Source organism: Rhipicephalus microplus, chromosome 2 (genome assembly GCF_043290135.1).
Source record: "Rhipicephalus microplus isolate Deutch F79 chromosome 2, USDA_Rmic, whole genome shotgun sequence".
NCBI lineage: Eukaryota > Metazoa > Arthropoda > Arachnida > Ixodida > Ixodidae > Rhipicephalus > Rhipicephalus microplus.
The window spans coordinates 39,599,526-39,617,452 of NC_134701.1; the positions used below are offsets into that span (position 1 = coordinate 39,599,526).

Here is a 17,927-nt window from a genome sequence, read left to right on the forward strand (position 1 = left end):
TGGTATGACCAACAGCAGCTTAGGTCCGCCAGGATGCATGCTGTAGCGATATAATACGCCATCTTTGAGCAGGAACATGCGGAGAGACGGAGGAGTTGTGGGACCACCAAGCCGAAGGATTATATCTCTGAGGTGAGGATCTCGGTGTTGCTAATCTGTGTCTGAAGGCGGAAAGTGCCATAACACAAGTAGACTCATCGCTCTCCGAAAGGTCTGCTGGGTCTACTGGATGACGCGACAAGCAATCGGCATCCTCATGGTGGCGACCTGGTTTGTAGACAACCGTGTAGGAACATTCCTGTAGCCGTAGAGCCCACCGGCCGAGACGTCCACCTGGATCTTTTAAGGACGACAACCAGCATAAGGCGTAGTGATCAGTGACAACCGTGAACGGGCGTCCATACAAATACGGCCGAAATTTAGCCACTGTCCAGACGAGCGCGAGGCATTTGCGTTCTGTGATAGAGTAATTTCCCCCTGCTGGCGATAAAAGACAGCTAGCGTATGCAATACCGCGCTCGCAGCCATGCTGTTGTTGTGCCAAAACGGCTCCGATTCCATGGCCGCTGGCATCGGTGCGCACTTCCTTTGGAGCGCATATATCAAAGTGGCTGAGAATCAGTGGCGTCGTAAGTCTAGTCGTCAGTTCAACTAATGCTCTGGCTTGTTCAGGTCCCCACACAAGGGTCACATTTTTTTTTAGTAGTTCCGTGAGCGGGCGTGCGACGTCAGCGAAATTCCGCACAAATCTACAAAAGTAAGAACAGAGGCCTACAAAGCTTCGAACGTCGTTCGCAGAGGTTAGCACAGGGAAATCCTTGACGGCACGGACTGTCTCAGGATTAGGACGAACACCAGAAGAATTGCAAGGTGTCCAAGGACAGTGACATTTCGACGAGTTTAGCTGGAATCCTGCTTTGCGGAAAATCGAAAAAATCGTTGAGAGACGCTCGAGGTGAGTTTCAAAAGTTGGCGAAAAAACAATGACGTCATCAAGGTAGCATAAGATCGACCACTTGAAACCGTGAAGAAGAGCGTACATCATTCATTCGAATGTAGCCGGGCATTGCATAACCCGAACGGCGTTACTTTGAACTAATATAGCCCGTCGGGAGTTATGAATGCTGTCTTTTCACGGTCCAGATCATCAACTGATATCTGCCAGTACCCGGAACGAAGGTCGATAGAAGAGAAATAATTTGCTCCATTAAGGCAGTCAAGAGTGTCATCTATTTCATGGCAGAGCATACACATCTTTTTTTGTAACTTTGTTAAGATTTCTGTAGTCGACACAGATGCACCAGCTGTTATCATTCCTTCTCACAAGCACAACGGGCGAAGCCCAAGGACTTGAAGAAGGTTCAGTGATGTCTCGGGCAAGCATCTTGTCGACTTCTTGCTGGATCACGTGGCACTCGGTGGAGGAAACCCGATAAGGTCATCGGTGTACTGGATTTGCATCGCCGTTGTTGATCTGATGCTTTACGACGATCGTTTGACCTAGGGGGTCGGTCCTGGAGATCAAAGACGTCTTGATATGATGCAAGAAGGCCACGAAGCGCAGACACATGGTCGGCCGGGAGATCAGAGGCAATCATTTTAGTTATGCGGTCTAGTGTACTGCCCGACTGAATACTGGCAGATGACGGTGTATCCTCTGTTAAGGCGGATATGTGGTAGTTGCCGACCAGGGAAAGGGTTTCAAGGGATACACCTCGTGGCAACACTTCAGAGCAAAGTCCAAAGTTCACAATAGGGAGGCATGCCACGTTGTCCTTCATTGTGATGATGGTGTAGGGGAACGCAACATTGAGCGAACACAGGACTATAGGATCTGGTGAAATGACATAATCGCCGTCAGCCACTGGTGAATCAGAAGAGACGTCGATATATGTCACAGCTCGACAACATAGGCGAACAAAGTCGGCGGAGCATAGCTTTGGCGGCGCAGGATCAGGAGGGTCAACGGCGTGTGGTTGGACAAGCTGAACAATACCAGCAGAACAGTCAATCAGGGCGGAATGCTCTGACAGAAAATCGAGTCCCAAAATGATGTCATGTGGACAGTGGTCCAGTACGTAAAACAGAACAGTGTTATGACATCCAGCAACAGTGACGCGGGTGGCACACATCCCAGTGACCGCTGGTGTTGCACCATCGGCTACTCGGACAACAGTGATCGAAGCAGGAGTGAGCACTTTCTTGAGTCGAGCACAAAGGCTGGAGTTCATGACTGATATGCGAGCGCCGGTGTCAATGACTGCTGCCACAGAAGTACCATCAACATTTACTTTAATCAAGTTGTTGTGTCCCAGTATCGTGTGTAGAGGAATTTCGGGTGACGTCGTCGAAGCAGGCTCACCTCGGAGCTGCGCCCGTCAGTTTTTCGAGGACTGGCGGTAGGAGGGTGAGGGGGAGCGACATCAGTTAGTTGAGCGGGACATGCGTCCAGAGGGCGACGGGGAGCGGTTTGGTTGGGCGGTCCTGGATGGCAAAGCATTGTCTTTTTCCGCATAGATCGACATCCGAGAACCAGCAGGTGGGCGTCGGGTGTTGGCACAATGTGACCATGGTTGCCAATCCCAGGAAGTGCGGCAATGACGTGAAATATGGCCGACTCGTCTACAGTTGATGCAGATCAGCTTGTCACTGGAAGTTCGCCATTCTGCCGAGTTTAAGTAACGTGGGCGATTGTTCGGTCCGCGGGACATATTAGGTGTACTGGGGCAGTCAGTAGTCAGGTCGGTTTACGAGGCATAGCGTCTGAAGTCCGGCTTTGGCCAGTTCCTGGTGCACGACACTCTTGATCAAAGAAATCATGGCGCGAGAGTCGTCGGGACCCCGGACTTGGTTGGACAGAGAAGATGCTGCCTCGATTTCGTGGCGCACGATGCACACAATGTTGCCGGAAGCAGTAGGGGCTGGTGGCAAACTGGCGTCCTCGCAGGTAGATGTTGAAGCCGTGTTAGGAAGACGCGAGAAGTGTGGAGTGATACGGCGACTTTTCACGTCTTCGAATCGTCGGCATTCATTAATAACGTCGTCTACAGTCGATGAGTTTCAAAACACGAGGAGATTGAAGGCGTCATATGCGATTCCTTTGAGGTTGTGCGCGACCTTTTCATATACCGGCATCTTGTCGTCAACCTTCCGGCAGAGGGTGAGAACATGTATGTATGTAACGTACGACTCGGTGCAGGACTGGAGTCGGCACGCTAGTTCTTTCTGCGCAGCACCACGACGCCCAATGGGCTTGCCGAAGAGATCGATGAGTTTCTATACAGATGTCCCAACTCCAGATATCTTCCTCGTGGTTGGAGAACCAAACTTTAGCTGTGCCATCAAGGTAGAAAATAATATTGGCCAACATGAGCGTCAGATCCCAGTTGTACAGACCGCTCACCCGTTCGTACAGCTGAAGCCATTCCACTACGTCAGTACTGTCACTACCCGAAAAGGTACCTGGGTCACGCGGTTGGGTCAGGACGACGGTGCGGTTAGTAGCGGCTGGATGCGGTGTTGTTGGTTGCTGCGTAGTTGGACGAAGCACGGTGGGGGTAGTCTCAGAAGAATCCTCATTCTCGTCTTGATCAGGCATCACACAGGCAGCCAAGGAACGTCTGCTGCGTAGAATCGTCGTGGTTGTTGACTGTGGGAAGACCCGCACTCTCCACCAAAATGTTACGGGGAGAAGGTGTCTGAAAAATACCTTTACTTTAGGTAAACAGGCAGGCATACAATATGGAGCCCAGTCTGCACGAGCTCGCCCTAAACATTGTCCTCTTTCCTATAATGTTCATTTGTGGCACCCCGTAGCAATATGTTCATCCCTTTACATTGACATGACTAGTAGGGCACACTGAGCGATTTCTGCAACTAGTGACAGAATGCATAACAAGAAATGCAGAGAATGAAAAAACATGAGTAGACTTGTTATCATGTAAAATTAAGAACAATATCACATAGTAACCGTAACTTTTACGAGAAATGAAATTAACTCTTCACAAGCAACGTTTCATGCAGCAAAGAGACACATGACATGCTGGAATAGTGTTAATTATCTTTTTCGATTGACATGAAGATTGACTCAAGTATAAAGCAGTGGTCATGTGGTAGTCACATTCATGGTGGCTTCTTAAATTTTCGAGCCCGTTCTTCCAATGCATGAATGGAAAGAGGACTAAGGCACAAAAATTTTGCTGAGTCCCCTTGTCTGAACTTTCTTTTCTAAAAAGCGCACGTGTCTCGCAGAGCCCAGCCTTCTAATATTTAGAACACACCAGCCAGGAAAACATTTCTAACCAGAGAGATTCGAACTTCAGTTATAACTGAAGTTCCAATTTCTCTGAAGTTTCAACCTTCAGGTAAAACTAAAGTTTCAACCTTCGTAAGTAAGCGCTATACGTGGGTCGCACACACGTCACATCCGGGAACGAGAGAACCGAGAACTGCCATGTTTGTCAACATAAGCAGATGCCTGGAAGCATAGTCGGGAGCACAGTAGCTAAATCTGGTCTCCGGTCGCTATAGTGGCTTCACCAATACTATTTGTGCCACTTTTGGATGCAGAATTATACCCGCCACGGTGGTTTAGTGACTAAGGCACTCGGCTGCTGATCTGCAGGTCATGGAACCGAATTCTGGTCGCGGCAGCCGCATTTTCGGTGGAGGCTAAAATGCTTTGACTTGTGGGCTTAGATTATGGCACACGTTAAAGAACCCCGGATGGTAGAAATTTCCAGATCCCTCAACTACGGTGCTTTTCATAATCATATAGTGGTTTTGGTATGTTGAATCCCAATCCGTGACTGCAGTCATCACTCATCACAGGTGGAGATATTTTTGAGTGATGTCCAAGTTTGTCACGTTTACTTGCGTGATCGCATCGCTTTTTTTGTGATACTACCTAGATTCATAGCAATGTACAGCCGACCTTTTCCACTTGAATAGCTGTGTCTCATGTTGTTAGAGGAGGTTAACAGTTCAACATATGTGATTGTGTCTTCTTTCAACCCGCAAATTGCATGGATGACGCGCACCGCGACTGAGCACCGAGCCTACTAGTTGCTGGGCTACGACCGTTATGACCTGACTACTGCCACAGCATTAGCGTGATTTCACGGCTATAAAAAGCGACAGATGAACACGCTGGATGCAGTCGCAGCGGGCACGCCATCCACGCAATCTGGAACATCGCTCGAACTGCCTCGATAGATACAGAACTAAAGCGTGATGTACCACCAACAGTAGATCCCACGAAACCGTAGCTTACGAGGGGAAAATAAACCAAAGATGGCAACACTAATGAAATGAGCACCACTGCGCTGCCGTCTGAACAGGGCGTAGGTAGGAGAGTGAAAAAGGGGCCCTAGCACCTCGCAAACAATACCAAAATTTCCCCCACCACGATGTAGCACAGGTTTTCACTGTTCACCGCGAAATCCCGTCGAAGCTCATGTTTTACTTCAACCAGGAAAGAGCGTCGTAACTATTCTTGATTAAGATGACCACACTGTGTGATGAAAGCTGCTATGCTCTTCACCCATCCACTACATGGGGAAGTAGTTGTGGCCATGCAGCGACTTGCAGACCTTCATTTGCTTGACGTGACTTGTTGAAAGCAACACTAGTTGACGATGTCGCAGTGTGTCACGGATGGCAGCAGATCGACTTTCGGTGTAGCATCCTCCCCGATGCGCAGCTCGTACGAGTCGATTTACCATCGCGCATTGAAATTTTCGTTCGGTAACAAACACGAGTCGGTCCCAGAAGCTGTTCAAAGTATGACGGGCAAAGCGCATGCATGTTTCCTTTCACCATATTGCACGAATGACGTCGACTTACTACCAACCGGGGGTAAGCTGCACGCGCAGCCTGAGTAGCCTGACTCACTGTTGACAAACATGGCGGTCGCTCACTTTTCCAGCAGGAAATGACGTCACGTGCAACTCATGTATAGCGCTTACTAACATGAGGGAAAGATGTAGCATGATGATGGATGGTAGCGCAGACAACGAACACGGACAAGAGAAGGCACATAGAGACATGTCCGTGTTCGTTGTCTGCGCTACCATCCATCATCATGCAACCATACCAACAAGCCCAAATCGCCACCCTCATTGGAAAGATGTAGCATCTGGATTCTATGACGTTATAAATAAACATCGTCTAGTCTTGTTGTCCTAGTGTATTGGCCCGTTGAACACTTAAAGACTAATGTCATTGTCAGGAATCGCGGGTTCCATGCATGCATCATGCTCTGATTGGTTTCTGGGAGTTCTTTCTACAACCTAATCGTGTTGAGGCAGTTCAGAACTACAGCTGAGAACCGTTTCTTCGGCTGCTGTAGCCTTTTCGCAAGTTGTCGAGTGTGCACTGAGGCAAGCGTCACCTTTCGTGAAATAATTATCAAGCGTTATCTTAAGGCGTTCGGCGCCACCATTGAGTTCTATAGAAGGGTCCTGATTAACACAGAACACGAACTACCCACCAATAGGTGTAGGCAGCGTATTTCAAGGGGGTGACTTCGCATTGCTAGGAAGCGACGCGCTCAAGAAAGTTTGGGCAGTGACACTGAATACGAAAAACAAGAGCTTAAACGATGATACATGTCGGCTGGTAATGTTCCGCCTTAAAGACTAGCTCTTGTTTCTCCCCTGGCAGAAAGATTCGCCAATATACACTTCCTCCGCTTCCCTTCAGTGGCCGGTAAGGTCACCCCATAAACCTGGAAATGCACGTAACAGTGACGAGCGATGCTATGAGCGACCAAAGAGGGTGTTCGGGCGGCGTGTCGCATAGTAGTTTTTGCGGGATCGCTTGGTTCTCCTCATTTGGAAACCATCGCCCATCGCCCGATAGTGTTGTGCTAAAAGCTCTGGAACAGGATGTGCATGTACGTACATGACTGACGTACTGCCGGTTCTCTTCATGTGCCGTGAAACCACCACCTCCTCTCATGCTCCTCTCCGCCCACGTCAAGCGTGCACGGCGAAGAAATAACGTGATGTTAATGCACGTTCATACAAAAAAAGTTCTGCAAGGCAATAATAAACCCCTTACGTTTTATTACTCAACAATACGCATTTCGTACTTCCATTGCATATTGCCAACTACGTGGAATTTTCGTTACGAGTAGACGCCCTCATACTGGCAACAGAGGAGTTCGCTCGTCGAAGACGTCGCGTGAATGAGCTTTGCCTGCGCAAGCAACTGTTCGCACCGAAGGCAATCGACAATGCGTCACTCATCGCTGTTGCGAACATTTTCGCAGTTATGAGGTTTCGCCTTTGCTTTATGTGCGAAATGTTTTGCGTTTGTGATTGCGCCCTAACAGAAAGCTGGTGGGTTCTGTTGCGTTGTGACCACAAACTTGAATGAACGCGATGGTGTTGATGCGAGTAGCGAGTTCATGATGACCTCGCTACTCACCGTAGCGGACGACCACCGCGGGTTCACACATAGCGAGCCACAGGGCGGCGACTCCGTCATTTACTCGCTTGTAGCGCACTGCTCTGTGCACGCTCAGCTAACAAGGCGTTTAGCGCGGTGCGGCAAAACAGACAGTGTTCGAATAACAGGAATACCCCAACACTTTATCGCCTTTGGCGGCACCCCGACCAACAGTGCAACGTCCGCTTCAGGGACGCGGAGAGCAAAGGCTCCCGCACGCGGACGTTCATGATAAGGGGAAACCGCGAGCACGTCGCAGCTGGCAATAGCGAGCTTTGACACGCCGGTCGGGAAAAAGGTCCCTTGCGGCTATGCTGCGCACTCTCACGATGGCCACTGGGCCTGGTCGTGAGAGTTAGGGCAAACCTCGTACGCGTAGGCCTACGGCAAGTGCGGCTTGGTGCGATACGACCACTTCAAGCACTAGGCACCGCTGTTGGCTTAACATACTGTACCGAAGCTATAGCTCAAGTAAACACGCCTGCCGGGATGCCAAGGCCCCCCAGGGCAGGCTATAGTCCGGCGATTCTCAAAGGGGATGTGAACAAATGAAACACGTGCTTACCCGGCGCCGACCAGGGAGGAAAGACCGCCCCTGCTGGCGCACACGTGACTCGGCCTCCCGAGAACACGTGCCGCGCCTGCGTGTGACGCTGTCTATTGCCACGCGTCGTTGCCAGAGCAACGGGAAAGGAACAAAGAGAGCGGCTGTACGGCAAAATGCCCGCGAAATGGCCGCGGGCGCGTTTCAGATCCCCACAATTTCCAGCGCCTCGAATCAGAATGCCTGAAATAGACAACCGACAGGTACGGATGGTGCACAGTACAGCGTAAGTAAACTTGTGTTGCATACGCTGGCACTTCTCGTTGAAGTTCATGCGTTCTGGGAAATCGATTATGGTGCAGTATGCTCAGAAGAAGACCGCAGTTCATTTTATCACCACTAGTGAACCGATCACTCAAGATTTTGTGCGGGGGCTGCTCCTGTTTGCGTTGGTGTAAGTGCTGCAAACATGAACTCATGCACTAGTTAAAGCAGTATGCACGCCATATCTAGGCTGTGCCGTGAAATATTCTGTGTAGTTCTGAATATGTTATTGTAAAAGAAAATGACGGCCGCACGCTTGCAAACAACGGAAGACTCCCTGCCGCAATGCGATCGTTTCATGGATTATAGTGACGAAATCTACGAAAAAAACAAAGCTTGTGCATTATGCATTTTCGCACGTATTTAAATTTTCTAGTGCATATACGCAGCGAACAAGCTATTTCTTTGTGCATAGGCGTAGCCTGGTCCCAGGTGCATTTTCGATTGAGACCAACTGAACATTTCTCAACAATGATTACCTTGCCCTAGCAGATCGCACGATAATACGCCATGACTGTTGTACATAATTGCTATAAACAGTCACACAGCAACTTTAATGTCAACCAAGATTGCGAAAAAGTGTGTGTGAAACATAACGTGTACAAAATCGTGTTGCCAACGTGCAGTGTAACTAGAAAAAAAGTATTTAATGCGTATTCCAAGCATGCTTGGATGCGCACAGCGAAGTTAAAAATGTTGACTAAAAGCTATCACTGTGTCAGGGCTGCTTGGCATATAGAGCTTAACACCTTAACATGAAAATCATTCCCATAGGCATGCAGTCACAAACATTGACAGTAAGAAATGATTCGCTCAGCAAAGTAAGCAAAACTGAAGTGTAGCTATGCATGCAAAAAAACATGTTGCGTGTACGTCTCATTCCTCATTGTAAGCGGAGGCGTCCTTCACTTCTGAAACGCACTTCACCAGATGAGGACTATGCCATCTATGCATAACAGAGATTAACGAACAATGTCTTCCCCTATTGGGCGGGTCATCGTTATGATGTGCTTTCGAAAATTATTCCATTCAATGGTGGAATGAGAGGCAGTTGCTCCAAACCGTCACTCTACTTGTCCTTTATGTTATCCCAGGTGCTTTTTCGATACAGGCAAAAATGCTGTAGGTCCATGTGCTCATATTGAAGAACCCCAGGTGGTCGTAATTTCTGGAGCCCTCCACTACGGCATCTCTCATAATCATATGTGGGGGTTTACGGGACGTTAAAAACCTCACATATCAATCAATCGCCTGTCGTTCACTGTATTTTACTGCGATTACTTTTACTCACTCTCTTTACAAGCATATCCATGGGGAGTGGGGGGGATAGTCTCATAACTTGGATGTACCAGTACATGTACATAATCTGCTTAAACTACCCCTGATAATGACGTCACAGAGGAAAGCAGATTTTTGCCCCCCCCCCCCCCCCCCTCCTAGTTGGGTCGGTGTGAACCCCTCCCGAAAAAAATTTCTGGCTACGCCCCTGCTGATGAACCTTTATAAAAGCCTCATACGCACTCCCTTAGACTATGGGGCAATAACCATCAGTCTGCAACACCTACTGCCTTAAAAATACTTGACCCTGTTCGTCATCTAGGCATTCGCCTCTCTGCAGGTGCTTTTCGCACTAGCCCCGTGGAAGGCTTGTACGCGGAATCAAAGTATGGTCGCTTTATCTGCAGAGATGTTACATGTCTTTTAAATACCGTATTTACTCACATAATGAAGACACTTTTTTTCTCGAAAAATTAAGGCAAAGTTGGGGGATGTATTTATTATGCAGGGTAAATTTTATGAAAACTTTTTTGAGAGAAGGAAAAAAATGCGGTAATGCAAAATAAAAGTTAGGTTGCTTAGCCTTTTGCATTTATATACATGTACACTGTTTGGAAACACCTTCTCTGTTGCATTTTACTCATCTTCAGTGGTTGATGGTGCTATCTTCTGCAAGCTGCCCCCCCCCCCCCTTCCTGCGCACCGTAAAAATAAAAACGCTTTGGGGCTATCTTTTCTTTCAATCGTTTAACCACAACAGTGGTATCTGCTTGTGAATCCGAGGGGCGCTCAAAAGCGTGCACTCAGTATTCGGTACAAACGAATAGGTCTATATTAGTCCATATGTAACTGTCTGTAAGGATGCTTTCGCTGCAGTGTAGGAGTGTTAAGCCGTGAAAGCATTTATTCAGAAGAAATTTGCTCCGAGGCGAAGCCCCACTTTAAATTTAAAGGGGCTCTGCAACACTGTTCGAGCATGGCCAGCAAACGCTGTCAATCGGTAGTCGAGGCTACCGAGAACATATGAGCTTAATATTATAGCGCAGCACGCGACCTGGAATTCACAATTAGTGAATCTATTTTATGGATACTTTAAAAGTTGCTGAAGAACCCTTTAAATCAACATATGATCCTCAAATCGATTGATAATTTTTTTAAGCTTAAAAGCTTGCTTTGCCGACTTATACACTCTAACTGTAATGAATAATGTTACGTATTTTACAGGTTATCACTTGCATCCTACTGAGTCGAATTCTGCTACTTTTCGAAGTTGTTTCGACATCTTTTGAACCGGAAAGAAGAGAAAGCACTTGCAAAGAAGCCTAAATAAATAAAAAAAGTATTTTGCAGGTTAGTTAGGTCATGATAAATATGGCCATTTTTCTTTGTACATCATATAGTCAATTCAAATTCGTTTCAAAATTATTTGATCGAAATCACCATTTCCTTCAAATTTGCTTCGAACCTAAAAATCACTATTCGCTCAAGCCTACTGACAAGATTAGGAACAGGACATACACAAACTACACATTCATTTATTTTGTCTGGTGGTGATCCATCTTTGTGTGATAGATGTGGAGAAGCACTCAACGTACTTCAAATTTTAATCCAGTGTAAAAAAATTAGACACGCTGAGAAAACACTTCTCATTACCCTACCGACAGCAGATGTCACTTCATCCTGCAGTGTTTGACAATAGGGAACCACTTTTCACACACAGGTCATTCTTGGCCTTTAAAGACTTTTAAAAGGGTACTTCGACGCAAAAATTTGGTCTGTCTGTCTGGCTGTACATTTGTCTTTTTGTCCATCGAAATAATACCCCAAATAGCCAAAATTCAACCCAATCCGCAGTGTTCACCAACAGTGCTCAAGTTTCAAGGTTCATACTTGTGCAATTGTCAATTAAAAAGCAATTATTGTGCATATCTGAGGCACAAAACAATGCATCAATATTCTCTATGTGTGTCTTCAGAATACTAGAAAAGGCATGCGTAAGTAATTCTAAAGACCGTAGCATTTATCACGCTAGACTGACAATGCAACGCTATGCACAAAAAAGCAAGTGTTTCCAACGCTTTGCTAAGACGACATGGTGGTGGCACCTGCCCGTTGCTTTGCATTCTACACCTTATCGCCTCTAAGACAGGTGCGCATGCTTTCCTTCATTTTTGAAGATAACTGCCAGAAAGCATTCGTGTCTCACGTGCCTCTATGTGCTCGTTCGCCTTCGCTGCACAAATCAAGGCACTCTAACGCAGCGTCTCCAGAATACAATTCATCAATTTTCTCATGCAGAACATCAAATAAACGTTTTCTTCACTCTCTCTCCAGAGGTAACACTATCGTCTTCTGACAACATTTGCAGTGAAACATGCAAATACAGGACCAATTTTTTAAAAAGACTTCCATACTTTTCATGTCATGTACCTGGGCATTCCGCAGCACGACCTCTCAAGAGATGTCGCTGTTGCGGTAGTTAAATTGAACAAAGCACTTGTCTCGTGGCCCTTGGATGTTCACCATGGTCTTATTATCACAAAGTTTTGCCATCTATTAACACTACACACATTTATTGTCATGGTTAATTTTATTACTTCTATATTTTATCCACTTTAGTGTGAGAAATTCCAAGGTCCTTATACAGACACTTAGCATAATCATTGTTCACATGTCTAGTCCTCTGACCTGGCGCTCTTTGGCCATCAAATGGTTCTTGCACCACAAAACACCAAACATTATTAGTATCATATTAGTTTTACTGTGTTGTCATTCTCTGACAGCACGATGCCCCTTAGAGAGATTCACATATACGTTAGTGCCAGATTTTCCTTTGGGCATAATTGTGAGAAACTGTGTGTACTGCAGCCCTAAATTTTGTCATCAGAATAGCTGTCTTTCTTCTTGATGACTGCACACCAAATTTTTGACACCCATGACATTTTCAGGTTACCTGAAAGCAAAAGCATGGCCTTTTTGTTCGGTATTGCAACTTGAAAATGGTACATATGACAAACTTCAAAAACGCATGTTGATGCATGCAGTGAACAAAAGTAAGGCCTTCAATATCTTTGTATCCTCTAGAGCTTGATCACTCTTTGATGATTGCTCATTGATGCTGATGCATCTGGTGAAAATATCATGAAAACATTGCCAAAAGTGATTGCTTGCTGGACATGGGAGCCTAGATCCTGATCATTTGTAGTGGTGGCACTAGGTAAGAGAGTAATGAACCGCTTTGTGTTTATTGGCTTCAGCTCAAATGCAGTGCGGCACCATCGACACGTAGGGCCACAATGTTTGCACGTTGTGAAGCAAATCAGTGTAGACCCATTCTGCAACATGATACGGCGACAGTTAAAGAGAATGACACAAGTGGGTGCCTGGCCCACCTTGTGATGAATGTTTGTGTGTGGTCCCACACCTCTGCTTAGTGGTATGGGATGTTGTGCAGGGTGATGGAGCTGCCCCCTGGCATCTCAACGGGGGACGGTGGTGGTTTCGACATGCGTCTGTCCAATCACGTGTACAATTCTCTCAAGGTGCACTCGGCCCAGGAAGGGCGCCGGGCTGCCCGGCTACACGACAAGCGGGAGAAGGCCACCGCTGTGAGCTCTTGTTTTGCTTTATAAGAATTGCCTACCCCAAGTGGCTGTAAAAAATGCATTAAGACAGGAGATGTCACATACTGTCATACTCACTCTTGACAACATTCAAGGGTGATGAGAATTTTATAAGAGCCACTAGCTGTACCTACTGTCGCTACAGAAATGGTATTGTACTTTCCTTTTTCTTGTTGCTATGGATTGTGTTGTCTTGTTAAAGGAGCAGTGACTGCAACTTTATGGATGTCGTGTTTTTTGCATCAACCCATAATTACCGATCCCCTAGTAGTGATTCGGCACTAAAAATGCGAGAGGAATATATGTATTATTGACTACTATGACCAGTTTCGGATCCAATTCAAAACGAGCGCGAAACGCGCCGATTTTCAGCGCTACCGCTGCAAAGCGGTCTCACCTCACGGTCCCACACTACTTGATCACATGGCCATACGAAATAGTGACACGACCTTCAGTTGACATTTCGTCTGCTCAGCACGCACTTGTATAGGCACGTCTTCGCAACCCCCATGGTCGTTGCCCCCATCAACGTCCACAATCGATGATGAAAACACTGAGGAATATGTAATCGTGGTGATTTGAGGCATGACGAATCATTTCCGGTTCGACCCTCCTCTGAGCAGTGGTTGTGAAATTGACCCCAGACCAAGCTGCAACAAGGCAGCTGGAGACACAAGCCTGGGCCATGCTTTCTGATAAGACATACAAACCTTGCGCGCATCTTACTTGATTGCGATGACCGTATACCTTCGAATAATCACATCCTTGCTCACGACACCACGACAAATTAATCGAAGAAGCTCAAGGAATGTGAAGGATTCACACGAGTGAGCTGCACAAAGCAAGCAGGGCTGAGACAGCTGCGCATATGGCGTAATTTTGTTACGTTTGCTTTTTTCGCCCCAAGCTGCTCCAAAAGCATAGAAATCACGAAAATTACACCGAACTGCTCGAAAACGGACTCGAAAGCTAGAAATTTGATGCCAACCTTAGCTTCAGTGGGGAAAAAAGACCAAGTTGACTAGTAAGACGCGCCCAATGGTGTTTATTTTTACTTTGCACCTTTATGGTGTCGAAGGTTCCCATGGATTCTGCCGCCATAATCCTTTCTAATTTGTTATAAATATGCGTGACCCCGCAAAAATGTGCTGCCATGCATCGAGTGCGCTGCTTCTACTAGCTAGGCTGTGTGTTGCGGTGCCTCTATCGCCTAGCAATAACAACTGAGTCGAGTGGCGAGCGTACCGGAGTTGACTCTCTGGTTCTTTGTTGTGCGTAGCATGTTCCTCTGGTCACTGCGGTTTTCATGTCGATGCTGCTGCATGAGATTCCCTATGCGTGCTCGTTTGCCCTGAGTGAGTAACTGCAAACATGGAGTCTTTCCCTGCATGCGACGCGTCTCCTGGATGCTCTGGCGTGTGCACATGGGTCCTCAAAATGGGTTTTGTGAGTGACAGGACGCCTTCAACCAAATCCTGGTTTATGCCCATTAGCTACTAATTTATTTAGACTAGCGAGTTGTCAATGCATTTAAAAAGGCCATCGCGCGTAAAATCGGCACATCGGTGTTTGCAGGTAAAGAGAAACACTTGGTTATTTGCGAAGCTGTGGTGACAGAACGCGCATTCAAACCATTTTAAACTATATAAATAGGCACCTCGGCGCTTCATTTGCGACCCATGATTCTCTGGTTATCACATGGCACAGTTTTCATGAAGGGTGATTTGCCACTGCTTCGTTTTGTTATCGAAACTCGCAATAAGTGCTTTAAGAAGTGTCACTGCGTGCCTTCTCTGGGGTACACGAGCTTTTAGGCTTAGTTTTATGTTCGACCGGTGTTTCGGCAGGCGGCCACTCCAAAGTGCGACTTCGTTTTCCTTCTTTTATTCTTTCTTTGCAACAAAAGTATCCTTTGTACATTCGGTGGTTCGCTTGCATTGACATGGTTTTTTATTTGCAGTGCGAGCGCTTTGCGCGAGTTGCGGCGCGGGTGGCAATCGCAAGTCATGTATTATCGGGAATTCTAGACCGATGGGGATGACTTAGGATATTAAAAAAAACAGAACTGGCCAATGTGTGCCGTAATAATAACACATGGTTGTGCACGTGGAGAGGCATTATCAGTACTATTTGCCATACGCACACGCTTTATGAGATAGTCGGTGCAGCAAGGTGTCTTGGCTCTCGCGCTGCACTCTTGAAGGGGGTCTTGCATATTTGGCCGCGAACGGCGGTGCACCGCACTTTTGTTGTCTGTTGAAAGCTCTTAACGCTATCGTGTGTGGGTATCGGGCTTGCTGCACTTCAACCATAAGTAAAGCAAGGATGATGGAGGCTTCACATAAAAAAACAACATTTATTCAGCTAGACAAAACATATGGTGGAGTCGGACCAGGGACGAGACAGCTACGCAACAACCACTATTCAGGGCAGCAGCAATCGGCTAGCGTGGGTGACAGTCTCCGTCCTTCGTGACAGCCAAGGTGTCTCTCCCCCGAGCAGCACGTAGGCTGGCGCTTTTGAAGAGTGCAAGTGGGCCACGCGCACTGCTACTGTGCAACACGGGGCGCTATCTCTTGATAGTTGATGTGTGTGGTTCCCACATGTCGGGCTTTTCGTTAAATGAAGGACCCCTGTTATGCAACTGAAATTCTTGTGCACTTACAATTCTAGAAGTTTTTTTTTAGGGTGATTCGGTTTTCTTTTTAAATGTTTCCAAGGAACCTAGTTTTTCACAAAACCTTTTTTTAGTATTATTTCACATGCTTGTTACAAGCGCTAGGTAGGTCGCGTGGTATGTAAAAACGTAGTGCAAGTCATACCCGGCGATTATCTGCTTAAAAACTTTTGTCGAAATCAATTTCAGTGTTATCTCTATTATAAGCCAATGCACTGGTGCCCCCACGTTACTAAACATTTGCATTTTCAAGCTCCCAGGACGACATATTAAATGCTGCTAACTGCTCCGAAGCAAGGTCTTCCTGCTCCAAAATTGAAATTTGGCTGCTCCATAAACTGCTCTCAATTTAGTCTCCGCAGTCTCATCCCTGAGCAAGCAAAACAAAGTAAGTGAAGCCGTTGCTAGGCAGCCAGGCGTCGCCGCCAGATGGTACCGCATGTAAGCACCGCTATCAAAACACTAACCCCCTGTATTCAGTGTGGCAAAGCCTTCGAACAGTGGGTCGTCCTCTCCAGTGCCTTCTAGTGGTTCGCCCTTTTCATAAGAAGAAGAGCAGCTCGTGCAGAGAGTCGGTCCCCGCATTGACTGTCGCTGTTGTGGATCATCGAGTGTCCGCCAATAAACGTCTTAACAATTTGGTGGAGAGTGCTGAGAGTGCTGTGCCCTTCAAACATCTTCGGTTCACATTCGATGCCCTTGGAGCTTCGATCCCGTACCGTGCCTTCTACCATGCACCAGGACGCCGCTCAGCAAACGCTCTCTCTTGCCCCGACGCCATGTCCCGGTGTCCCCCGCATCCGCGACCCTCCTGTCTTCACCGGCGCGGATGGCACCGACATCGAGGACTGGCTGGCCATGTACGAACGCGTGAGCGTCCCCAACCATTGCGACGAGGCAGGTAAACTCAGCAACCTGTTTTTCTACCTCGCGGGTGTGGCCGGAATGTGGTACAACAACCACGCATCTGATTTCTCGACTTGGTCCGCTTTTAAGACCGCTGTCGTCGACGTGTTCGGCCGTCCTGCCGTTCGTAAACTGCAAGCCGAACATTGTTTACGTGAACGAGCACAGCAGACCGGCGAGTCCTTCACAAGTTACATCGAGGACATCCTTGAGTTGTGCAAGAAAGTCGACCTGAACATGTCAGAGGCTGACAAAATCACGTATGTTCTAAAAGGCATCGCCGATGATGCCTTCACCATGCTCCTGGCCAAGAACCCTCACACTGTGACAGAAGTCATTACATTATGCCAAAGTTACGACGAGCTTGGGGGGCAGCGCTTGATGACCTGTCGACCGCCACTACGTGATGCTGGTCTCTCGGCTTTGTCAGCAGTTCCTGAGCACACAACCTTGCTCGCTGAAATCAAGTCATTCGTGCGTGAGGAAGTTGCCCGCCAGGTCTCTTTACTGGAATTTGCTCCGCCGCAACATGCTCAGCAGTCATCAAATACACTTCTACCTCCGCTACGCCGAGCCATTCAGCAGGAAATCGCGGAGGTCGTTCCTGAATACCACCAGCCGCCTCCTGTATCTGCGCCACTCAGCTACGCCCAAGTTGTAGCCAGGCCGCCCCCACCGATTTCTGTGGTTTGCCCTCTAAGTAAAACCGAAACCACCGCGAGGCTCCGAGCATTCGGAGAAACTGTGTCGCCTACTTACGCCGACGTCACCCACGTGCCCAGAGTGCCGCCCACCGTGCACTCATATCAGCAGCCGGCTCGCCCATCGCGTTCTACGACATGGATGAGACCCGCGAACAGATGGCGCACTGCTGACGATCGCCCCATCTGCTTTGCTTGTGGTCGCGTCGGTCACGTAGCACGCTATTGCAATCGTGTGCAGCAACCGCAGGTCGCCTCAAACTTTCCAAGCCAATCAAGCCGCTCTTATGACCAACCGCCGCCTATGTCACCGTCGTCCCGCCCTGCTCCGTCTACCCGCCGTTCACCATCTCCGCGACCTCGCACATTGTCGCTAATGCGGCCACGTCCACTCGAGGGCGACCAGGAAAACTAGTCGTCGC

The 17,927-nt window shown here is 47.7% G+C and overlaps 1 protein-coding gene across 1 annotated transcript in view; it reads left to right on the top strand.

Annotated features, from left to right (window-relative positions):
• LOC119169130 (serine/threonine-protein kinase RIO3) overlaps positions 1 to 17,927 on the top strand; it is a 247,094-nt gene that overhangs the window by 65,934 nt on the left and 163,233 nt on the right. Inside the window, exon 5 of the mRNA XM_037420230.2 lies at positions 13,053 to 13,206. Coding sequence (XP_037276127.1) covers positions 13,053 to 13,206 — 154 coding nt within the window. The remainder of the gene's footprint in view (positions 1 to 13,052; positions 13,207 to 17,927) is intronic.